At 45.0% G+C, this 12,056-nt stretch overlaps 1 protein-coding gene across 1 annotated transcript in view; it reads right to left on the bottom strand.

Moving 5' to 3' along the window:
- LOC118409095 (scavenger receptor cysteine-rich type 1 protein M130-like) overlaps positions 1-12,056 on the bottom strand; it is a gene marked incomplete in the record, with an annotated part of 37,721 nt that overhangs the window by 22,328 nt on the left and 3,337 nt on the right. Inside the window, 8 exon segments of the mRNA XM_035809960.1 lie at positions 100-237; positions 354-489; positions 694-939; positions 1,108-1,277; positions 1,671-1,832; positions 2,225-2,409; positions 2,910-3,132; positions 9,549-10,629. Of these exon segments, the coding sequence (XP_035665853.1) occupies positions 100-237; positions 354-489; positions 694-939; positions 1,108-1,277; positions 1,671-1,832; positions 2,225-2,409; positions 2,910-3,132; positions 9,549-9,618 (1,330 nt within the window).

Here is a 12,056-nt window from a genome sequence, read left to right as displayed (position 1 = left end):
ATGCCAATGGATGTTACCTGTTTCACTTGAAACTTGAATTTTCAAGAAAATGTTTGACGCTGGTTTTATGAGGTTTGTGGATAGGTTTTCAGGTCATACCTCCTGAGGCAGGTCCTGAGCACTGCACACCAGCGTCCTCATGATGGTTACAGTCATTTATGCCAAACTCCCTCTGTAGACAGTGGAAAAGCTCATTCTCGTCTCCGCGACAGGAGACATTGTCCATCCAGATCCGCCCTAAAAAACGCAGTTTTGAACATGTCATGTTAATTTGACATTGATCATTACATTTATAGGAGAATGGACAAAAAGTACAGACAGTTGAGAGCTAGCAAAGTCAGTACAAGCTTCACCTGTTCCTGCTCCATATCCAGCCGACCTGACCGCAGACAGAGCGCGCCCAAATCCCAGCTCACGGCAGACAACATCCGCGTCTCGGATATCCCAGGAGTCATCGCAAACTGTCCCCCATTCTCCGCCATACTTCACCTACACAACAGATGTCAGACAGGGTCAATATTACATGTCTGGCAAGGAAATGTGTTAATTAGTTACATGTAACTCAAACATTGTCAACTGTACTTCTAGAATGGAAAGCATCTTATGACAAATCACACTAATTGTACTTATCTACTCCAAACTCTCGTCACAGTCTGGTGCTTCCCAAGGTTACATAAACCAAAAGGGACGTACCTCCACTCTCCCCTCAAACACAGTGGTACCTCCCACCAGCCGCAGGACAGCCTGCTTGGCCAGCTGCGGCTCGCACGACGTCACACACTGGTGTCCCAGCAGGAACATGCCCTCGTGGCAGCTGATGCAGTAGTTGTCTACGTGACCGTTTTTACACAGACGACAGTTGGAGGCACACGGCTCGCACGTGTGCGTCAACGTGTTGCCATAGTAACCAGGAGCACAGTCCTCTACACAGGTGTGGTCCTGGAACATAAGCAGACATTAGACCATGGAATTTTTACTTGAAGGGTGATGAAGGTAAATACTAAAGAAGAAACAGAAGTGCAAGTGCCAGCCTTTAATACAGGTTCACTGTTGCAGATTGAGAATTGTTGAAAAACTACTGTTACACTGAAAATGTACCGTCCATACCTCCAGAAATCGTGGAGAGTCACATGACATGCAACGTCGGGAATCAGCATAGCACGTCAGACATTCTGGCGCACACAGCTCGCACTGGTTGGTGTCAGGAACCCGGTAGAAGCCATCCCCGCACTCCGTAACACACTGGCGTGACAAGTCCGGTCCTGAGCAACGCACACCTGCAGGGAGTATAGAACATTATGGTACAGCTCACTGGGGAGTACAAGTCAGTACAGCTTGCAACCAGCTGTCCCCATATGGCCCTACTGTCATAATCCAATTCTGAGGTAAGCTATGGGTTATATGGCTAAAGCTAATTGATGTGACTAACATCTCTTCATGCTGCCAAACAAGATTATAGGCTGCAAGCTATCACCACAATGTTCAAGCTAAAGCTGGTGTGTTCTGAGAACTGAAATTGTAAATTCTATGGGAACAGCATCTCTATGGAAACAGCATATCTATGGAAACAGCATCTCCATGGGAACAGTATCTCCATGGGAACAGCATCTCCGTGGGAACAATGTCTCCACTAGAACAACATCTCCATGGAAATGCAGTTGAGGACTCACCGGCCTCCTCAGAGTGGCCACAGTTGTGTTTGCCCCACTCCCGATGACCGCAGAAGTCCAGCTGGCTCTCATCGCCAATGCAATCCACGTCGTCTAGCAACATGGGAACATCAGGAGAGGCTGCTGGGAAGGCCGAACGCACTGTAGCTGCAACAGCGTCTCCTGCATAGGAGAAATAAACACAAAAACACATCGATCACTGCATAGTAAAACACAAACAACACATCACTGCAAAAGAGAACAAATGAGTCACATCACTGAAAAAAAAAACAGTCACATCACTGCAGCATCCTGTAATTTAAGACGAGAACATTGGTATGTGTGAGAGATGTGCAACATGTGAGGACACTTGGGAGACAGGTTCATGTATGTAAGAGTATATGGCGGGTATTTAATCACAGGTGTGTAAGGACAGGTTTATTACATGTGTTTGATCACAGATGTGTAAGGACAGGTGTGTGACAGGTGTTTGACCACAGGTGTGCAAGGACAGGTGTATGAAAGTTGCATGACAGGTGTATGATAGGACAGGTGTGACAAAGGCGTTTCCTTACCCAGCTCTAGCTCCTTGCACACAACCCTTGCATCTTTTAGGTCCCAGCTGTCATCACAGATCGTCCCCCAGACTCCCTCGTGCAGAACCTCCACCCGACCTTCGAACTGTGAGCCTCCACCAATCAGCCGGAGCCGCTGCTTGGGGGGTCCGCGGGTCAGAAGGGGCAGGCAGTCAGCTACACAACTGGAGGAACAAGTAGTATGTTACTTCAAGTGAGATCATGACAAGACTAGAGAAAAAACATACTTGTTGCCTTTGAGGTAGAATAGTTTCATACTTGTTCATCTTATTTAGGATGTTTCCTTAGCTTACCTAATGTCCGTGAGATAGAACAGTTCCTTACATATTGTCCTTCAGATAGAACAGCTCTTTAATTGTAGTTCCTTACATATTGTCCTTTAGATAGAACAGTTCCTAACCTGTTAGTTATCCTTGGGATTGCACAGTTCCTTATGAATATAAGTTCGTTATTTTTCTATGGTATAGGTAGACAGTTCCTTTCACCTGCTGTCCTTGAGGTACAACTACCACAGTTTCAATACTTATTCATAGAATGGTTCCTTACCAGGTGTCCTTGAGATAGAACAGTTTCTTACCTAGTTATCAAATACTAATATCCATGAGATAGAACAGATCCTAATAAATATAACATTATTTTCCTATTGTATAGACCCGTTCCTAACCTGTTGTCCTTGAGGTAGAGCGGTTCCCTGCAGCTGGTACAGTTAGTGCCTGACAGGGCGCAGGTTTTGCAGTTCCCCTCACACGGGCGGCAGTAGCGTGACGACCCCTCCCCGAACCAGCCGGGGCCGCAGTCCTGGACACAGCGCCCATGGTCGGTCATGTACGTGCTGTTCACACAGTTGTTCACATGAGGAACGCTTCTCCTGGCAACGCTGGCGCCACCTGCAGGACAGGTGTGGAAGCACAGGTGTGTAAAGACAGGTGCGGCAGCACAGGTGTGGAAGGACAGGTGACTAGAGTTCACACCCCCGTCCCCATTGGAAGTTGTACTGACTGGTGTTCAATAGAACCATAGTGACTGGACTGACTGGTAACACACACCTGTTCCACATCAGAACCATACTGACCTGCATACTAACCAGGTGTACACAGCGGGATGTCGGGTATTTCCCCTGTAACCATGCACTTTTCTGGGTTCGGGATTGCAGTTCCCCGTCGGTCTGGACGTTTCCCGGTCATGTTAATAATTGCAGGTTTTAATTTCGGATAACGTTAAAGGGACATAATGTAAAATTAAAGTCACTGTTTTCGGTCATTTCTCTACATAATGAGTTGAGTCTACCTTATTACACTGCACAGCAATATTTACAACGTATGACTACGACTTTGTTGAGCCGTGAGGATATCTTGAAATATGCGCACTTCCCTCCGCCGCTTGAGTTGTCCGCCATTTTATTCAACTCGCCAGCGAGCCAAAGTGCGCTTTAGAACGCGTTCGGTGGTTCGCTCGAATGATTACTGAAGTTTGTTGAAAGTCCCCGCTAAGCTCCAAAGATCTACGACCGCAACGGTCGATTCGGAAATCTACGGTCGGCTTACTTCCGGTAGGCTACCCGGAAGTAAGTGAATTTGGTCATGGCTTACTTTGACGTTGTTAATAAGCACTAGAAATGTGATAAAATGACGCAGATAAGTTATAAATAAGTTGCAAATGTCAATCTGAATGGAGATTTTCAAGTTCAGAACATTTGAAATTTTGGCGCCATATTTCTTACATTATGTCCCTTTAATACTGGTAATTTTATAACAAGTTATTACAAGACACAAATTTTCTAAAAAGTTATTACAGGGCACAAAAGTTTTGCTTTGAGTTTTTTTTAATTTTTATCAAACTTCAACTAGAACTGCAGTTTGCTTTGACGCGCTGTGATTCAACTAGATTAGAACTTACCCTTACGCCCCCCTCCCCAGTAGAAGTCCGACGACTGCACACGCCCCTGACCCCCATTAGAACCGTACTGACTAGTTCACAATCAACACTGACTGTTGACATCCTGTATCCTGTTTAGGATCGATCTGATTGATCTCCGAACTCCGCTAGGACATTGATTCCATTTGGCAGTCTGAACTGAACTGAGTCTGGTAGAGCAAGAAGAATCACGAGGTCGAAACTCCTTTGGCAGAGGGAGGGTTCGCAAAGTTCGGGATTTCCCCCTGTCATTTATTTGTTTACATCGCCGCGATCACGCAGATCATCGGGAGCGTTTATACAGTTCCGTGTTTTGCCTAGTCATAGTCGATTACATCATACAAGCAGGCGCTCCGGGAGGGTTTATAAAGTTCGGTGTGATCAAGAGACATCCTGCATACCCGGCATGACGTTGCAGTTTGTTTTGACGCGCTGTGCCTGCGGCGCGCTGCTGATGTAACCAAGGAGTGTTGTATACCTGGATTTGTTCGAAAGGCTGATGCAACTTCCAGTCCCACCGCCTGATGCAACAGTTGAGTTCACAATAGACCTGTTCATCTGGAAAATGTACTAAACCGAACTAGCACAGTGTACTGCACGCCACTGGCTCGCGAGAGAATGAATGGAAGAAATAAAGTATTTCACACAGACAGCATTGAAAGTAAATCATAGGGTTTCCGTTAATGGTTTTGGACCATTAAGGGTAGTCTTTACCAGACTGACTACGCTGACAATTATAGGGAGAATAATTTGCCAGTGGAGTTTTGCTACAAGAGTCAGGTGCGGATGGGAAACATGAACCTAAGCGTGCGGACTGACTCCTTTGGCCAATTTCCCGATTTTTCCCCGAATATTCTACGATCCCCGTATATCGTAGGTAGGCCTGATGACGGTTACATCAAGGGCCTATTTAATAGCTATAATATAAATGTATTTTCCTTCATGTCCACCTTCCACAATAAACCCCTCGCCGATATTTATTCGAGACGAACAAACTGGCTATTGATCATTAATATCACTTATCGTTATCACTTTAAGGGGAGGATTATCATCATCTGCCCTGAATATTTGTCTGATGTTTCTATTAATAAATCATTTGAATATGGACACAAAAAGCACACATTTACACAAATCGGGGAACAAACGGGCAGATGAGTTTCTTTGGTTACTAACTTCCTTGGTCCGGAGGGAAACTCGGAAAACTGGGTCGCCACTGGACGCAACTGACCTGGAAGGCTTGGGGAGTCCGCTGAAACGGTCTGGGCAATCGGCCAATTATCTGATATTGGGAGGCATCATCGTTGCGTTTTCCTAGCTCCCTCTTCTGCTATACTGCTTGCGTTCACAACTTCTTCTCCATTGGAACTGTACTGACTGGTGCGTGCCCCCGCCCCCGCCCCCAACCCCACCCCCTTCACCATTAGAACCATACTGACTTGCATACTGACCAGTTGCAGGGAGGCAGCCAGTTAATAACAGAAACGGTTAGCCAGCTATAGGTAAACGCAACGATCTGTCTCCTAACATCTGCTTGGAGATTACAGAGTGCGAGTGGCGCATCCTGGACATGATGACTTGTATAGGCTCTCTACAACACCCGAACACAAACACTTCAGGGCGGGTCAATACGGGCCGGTAAAACACCATAATATTGACACAGGCGGAGGCACAATGTTGCCCGAGACGTCACTTTGTACGTAGCCTCCGTCTCTTTGTGATGTGCAAAAGAGCGATTGTAGTTTCCAAAAATAGATCAACTCATTTTCAGGCCCGCCTACCTGATTTCTTAGAAAAATGTCTTCACTATTAATGATCGCCAAAAATGAGTTATTTTTTTTCGACGCATTATTATGTGCTATAGACATGCGTAACTTCTGTCGCCGATAACAACAGGACACCTTGGCTTTCTTCGAAAGGATTTACAGGACTTGCATGGTACGGATATTTGAAACTGGGCAACTTTCTTGTGCCAGAACAAATAAATAAAACGAATAAAGCATCAAATAACGGTAACGGATGTTGCGATTATCAATCGATGCCAATGTTGTGGTGCGTTTTTTTTTGTACAACATAACAGATGTTGTTGGCATATACTTTCCAAGTAGAGGTTAGGCTCCGGCTGTTATTTTATTCGTTTAATCGTTTTATCGGGCTTTATATTTTGTATTGTGTCTTGTGTTGTCAAAACTGGCGGACTTCAAAAAGCAATACCAAATAAAAATCCCGATAAAAACGACTAAAAAACAGCCAGAGCCTAACCTCTGCTTGGAGAGTAGGAATATAGCAAAGTTGAAATTGCACATATCAAGTCGTTAAGACTAGCGACAGCGGAAGGGTGTGTGAGTTTGGGACTTAACACACGGTAGCGCGTGATTGATGTTTAAGTGGTGTCACGGGGCCACTTGTAACAACGGCTGTTATCGTAACTTTCTCCTTTGGTTATTTGCTCTGCCTGAACTTAATCAAACATCAGTCTGCAGTGACGACTGGCTATGTTCGTCGCTTTCACAGTTTTACAGAAATAGTCTAACAGAATTGTAGCAAAGGAAATTTCCTGTGAAACTTTGAATCTTGCGTTAAGTGCAGCAAGAGTTTGCAATAGTCTCCAAGAAGGCCTAAGGGGAAAATCATTATCTGACTGGTCCACAGGGGGCGATCACACAGTTAAGTGTGTCAGACGCACTAATTATGATAAAGATTGTGCTCCAAACATGCCAACTTCTATAGACGGGCAGTCAACCAACTTTCTGCTATCAAATATATATAAAGTAAAACTTAGCTTCACGTCGTTTTCGCTGTTTTACAAAATACACGGATTCCAGAGCATTGGCCTTCGACTGAATTCTGTATGACATGTAACTTTATATATACACGCTTCACACACAGGCAGTTCCAAACGTTGAGCCTGTATGACATGTCCATGCTTTACGCACAGATAGTTCCAAACCTTCCGCCCGGAAAGGTCATTCTTGTAGACCTAGTTCTGCCCCGCTGTGCATGACGGGCCGGGCTGTAAGATGATGTTTTACTTTCAGCAGGCATGTTAGACAAATGATAGATGGATCTAGTAGACACTAGACTGAAGAGCAATTTACAAGCAACGCAACACATACATGACATAGGGATAGTTAGTTAGTTAGCTAGGGGATAGGTTGGCCATGTGTGTGTGTGTGTGTGTGTGTGTGTGTGTGTGTGTGTGTGTGTGTGTGAGTGAGTGAGTGAGTGAGTGAGTGAGTGAGTGAGTGAGTGAGTGAGTGAGTGAGTGAGTGAGTGAGTGAGTGAGTGAGTGAGTGAGTGAGTGAGTGAGTGAGTGAGTGAGTGAGTGAGTGAGTGAGTGAGTGAGTGACAGTGACTGTACAGTGAGTACGTGTGCATGGTGTGTACAAACAATTGTGTGAGGGGGCAGGGGAAGAGAATAGCCAGTCCCATAACGGGCTGGGGGCGTTAAACCGCTGAAACGAGCTGAACTCACGACTGCCCCAGACTGTGGGAGAAGTACAATGTGCAGTAAATGTGCAGTACTAGAACCAACACAAACCACTAATCACCACTGTATGGCTCAGCACGAATGTTTCCCAGGCGTATGCGTCACATTACATGCCGCATGGTTACCATAGCTACCAGCTATGATTCTACGTGACGTGTGGTTTCCATGGTTACCGAACGCGTTTGTTGTGGTTCAGAACATCCCTGTGTGTGAGGATCAGTGAGGAGTGGGCTCTCCGTTAGCGTACGCGGAATGAACAAATCAATATTGACTGGTCTCACAGTTTTGACTGTAAAATTGCGATTCTACGTATTGACTATATAGAACATGTCCGATTCTCTAAGCTATGAACATTTAATACATTTGTACATGTCTGATTCTCAAGTTATCAACATTTATTACATGTTTGGTTATCTAAGTTATTAACATTTAGTACATGTGCCATTCTCTTAGATATTAATGATATCTAGCATATGTGCTTTTCTCTGAGTTATAGGCATTTACTACATGACTTTGCTAAGATTTACTAAGATTTTAACATTAGCATTTATTACATGAGATTCTGCCTTATTTTTGTTCTTGGTTCCGGAACCTTGGGAACTCTAATTATAGCTCATTATTTACTGAAGCTGGCCTTTCAGAATCACTTCACCTTGTCTGACTACAGAAGAGCATGATGCAACACTGCGGCGCTACACCAGGATACATGTACAGGGGGCGTATTGCCGGGGTGGCTTTAATCGTAATCTTAGGACAGGTTTACGGGGTACAGAGGATAGTATAATGCTATTTCTATCATTTCATCCTTATTGTTTTTGTTGGAGAACGTTCACAGCTTGCATCCGTGTTAGTGTTTACTCCTCCAGTAAGATCGATCTGCTCCCGGTCCGGGTTGTGAACAAGTGTACATGTCTCAGATTACGGACCACAATGAACAAGTGTCTGGTTACACGCCACATAACTTACACTGCCAGGTATATACAGGAGTGTCTATGTCACGACTTTGTTAATGTATACTTTCGCGCCCGAACCCAATCCTTGCCCCTGACCGGGAAACCCAGAAACCGGCTGGCCGGCGGCACGCGGGAGGGGCGGACCCGGCTGCAGATTACCCGGCGGTGCAGCGCGACGCACGCCGACTACTAATGCCGCAAACTACGTTAGTGACCTGCATAATTGATCCGCACCACGACTACTACGAGCCGTCCTGATTCCTCCATATTTCCATACTCAATCCGCCCAGGCGCCCGGCATGCTCTATCGGTGAACAGAACGTTCTACCGGCACACATACCGCACGGTGTTATATAATATGTAGACAAAACACTCTGCAATGTGGGCTTCAATGTGGTCTGTACATAATCAAAATATTCCTCGTATCGCAGAAAATATGGAATACCAGCACGCCCTATATCTGATATGAAATTATGCGCACTATACACTATACGGTCGCCTGTCAGTATTGGGGCCATGTCAGTATTGAGGCCATGTACGGTGTGTGTACTAGCAAGGAGATTTAACCACCTTGGCACTAGCATGCACTACCGTACGTATATACACACACACACTCTCTCTCTACTCCTGTTAAAAAGCAGGAATGCCTGACAGAGGGAATAAATTACAGGGGGTTAGCAGACCCAGACTAAACGAAATTAAATGAATGAATGAATGAATGAATGAATGAATGAATGAAGAATGAACAAATGAATGACATAAAACAAGAAACATGATGAGGAATCAGTAACATGAGGGAGACCTGACCTATACTATCAATGAATGCAGGAATTGATTACATAAAGATGTTCCTGCTTTAGGTTAGGAATTAAAGAGAAAGGTTGAAACGGCTTACCGCAGACGTACCTGGCACAGATGAGAGGAGTGAGGGAGGAAATGAATGACTTACCGGAGGTATATCTAGCCGATATGACGGGTATCAGCACCAGGACCAGCGCCACGCTTGTTGCACGCCGCATCCTGTTGTAGAGTTGCCGGCGGGCTGTTTTGGCAGAGAGTTGTTCTGTATAGTTCTCTGGCTGTAGTCTTCACCACGCGTATTTCCGCCTGTATACCTCCTAGCAGGTTCAGGGTCGGCAGTATTCTAAGAAATGTGACCGTTCCTTCGGCGATAGCTGAGCGTATATACAATAACTGACTGTATCGGCAATAACTTATCGGAAATAACTGTGCCGGTATCGGAAATAACTGACTGTATCGGTGTCTCGGCGATATCTGACAGCTCTGTCGGGAGAAGCAGCCTTGTCTCTCGCGTCAAGTTCTCGCCAGACCTGTATATGGCCCGGTCGGTGGCACGGTAGGTAAAGTGCGGCAGGTGTGGCGACGCGATATTCCCGAGTCACGATGAGAAGGTGCGACAGCGTCTTCAGAATGACCAGCAGTCAACAGTAGCGCGTCCACGTGTACACAATAGGGAGGGTGTGCCGTCGTCAGCCTGCCTTTAAATTCCTCTTAATTCACCGGTCAATATTGCGCGCTATCAGTGCGCACGCGTGGCCCGGCCGGCACGTGAATGATGCAATAGTCAGTCTGGCACCTGTGGCCGAGGCAGGCTGCAGTAATACTGTAGCCTGTTTCACGTTATCTAAATACAAACGAACAAAAAACGGTACTGAAAGCTAGATTAAACAAAATGTTGCCGAAAAACTAAATAAAACAAAACGCTACCGGAACGGCCGGTCTGGCCCCGGGCGAGGCGGAGTAATAACCTGTTTCACGTCAATCAAACGAAACAATACTGTATATCCCAGGCGGCAGCAGGGTCGGAGGAATCAACTATTTCACGTCACTCGTTCGCCCCAGTCAAAGAAAACTACACATTAAGTCGGACAGGGCTGATGTAATATCCTGCCTGCCTATTCAGAACGCAATGGATGAGGAACTACAAGCACAGAGGCGGTGACGTCATCAGTATCCCTTCCGGAAAGTGAGTTTCATGTCCGCCTCAACTCAGTTCATGAAGGAGTGTCCTGTGGCAGGATGGAGGAAAAGTCGAATTAAAAAAAAATAGCTAAATACAGAATTTGAAGTTACTGAAGCAGTTTGGATAAGTAAGTGGTCAGGCATTTCAGACATATGCATGCAATTTTCGTCAGTGATTGAACAAACTTTGGTGTGTCTTTAACATAAGGAAATCATGTCGTTTTCTTGTCCTTAATGGCCATAGGTGGAAAATGGACTGTTCTGTAACAGACAACGTTGTACAACAAAAACTCTGTGAGTTCGTATACACTTGTTTTAGGAAAAGGGAGGAGACAATAGTGATAGCATAGCTCCAGATGTATAATTGTATTATTTATCCAATTGTAAACTTGTAACAATACATGTAATAGTACATTTTGTACAATCGAATTGCTGCATTTAGTCCATATGGGCAGGAACATGCAAATAAAGATCATCATCAATATAAAATTGCAAAAGGAGGGTGTAATCAAACGTGTTGTAACCAGTCTTACTTTCTTTTGTCTCTACATCCTGAACCTGAGAGTATTCAGAATTGCTCTCGATAGCTTCCAGAATAGATAAAAACGACAATACAACCTTACACACACGAATGATAGATAGTATGTCATTAACGTTTCCAGATACATGAATATTATAAAGTGAGATATTCATAACGAAAGCGCTCAGCAACGTTGGTCCCCGCCACCCCACACTATTCTCCAAGCAGAGGTTAAAGGAAAGGAACAATCGGGACCTTTTTCCTTATTATATACCTCTTTTTATGGCAGCCATCCCCACCACATTCACATAAAGACGGCATGTATTTTATAAGAAAAAGGTCACGATATTCCCCCATCAACCTCTGCTTGGAGAGTACCCCACCCCACCCTTTAGTAGCGTACAAATTACAGAGACAATACTGTGCTACTTTTACATGCATGCCACGCGTTAGGCCTGTCGAGACGAAGTCAAATTTGACAGCAGGGTTGGAACTAATCAGCGAATGGCAGCAGGACCGGGGCCAGAACAACGGCCATATTTTCTACCGTTATTAATCAGCAAGGCACGGCTGTTCCTCCTAGCGATTCAATCGGTACTGCAGTAGATGATTTGCTAATTGCTAGTACTGAACACAGAAATTTCGGAAACTTCATATTTTATCAATCATATGTCCCTTATTACTTGTATATTATCAATTGTTTAGTATGTCATTGGAAAGCTTATTTATCGACCTTGACAATCCATGTGATACTACCAACAAAATCAGTCAAGGCACTCGACATAGATCGTTTTTACAGAACGTTCGAAAACCGCTTCGCCACGCGTGGGCGCCATGTTGGATGATAACCTGGATGACTAGAACACAGAACGGTGCTATCAAAGTTACTTGCGGCGGGTTCAAGTGTGCTGTTTTGTCTCCGTACTGTGAATGAATAGTGATGTAGCCAAGGCT

The sequence above is a fragment of the Branchiostoma floridae genome, chromosome 2 (assembly GCF_000003815.2).
Source record: "Branchiostoma floridae strain S238N-H82 chromosome 2, Bfl_VNyyK, whole genome shotgun sequence".
NCBI lineage: Eukaryota > Metazoa > Chordata > Leptocardii > Amphioxiformes > Branchiostomatidae > Branchiostoma > Branchiostoma floridae.
The sequence above is the reverse complement of the archived record's forward strand: the minus strand, read 5'-3'. Positions and strand labels throughout refer to the sequence as shown.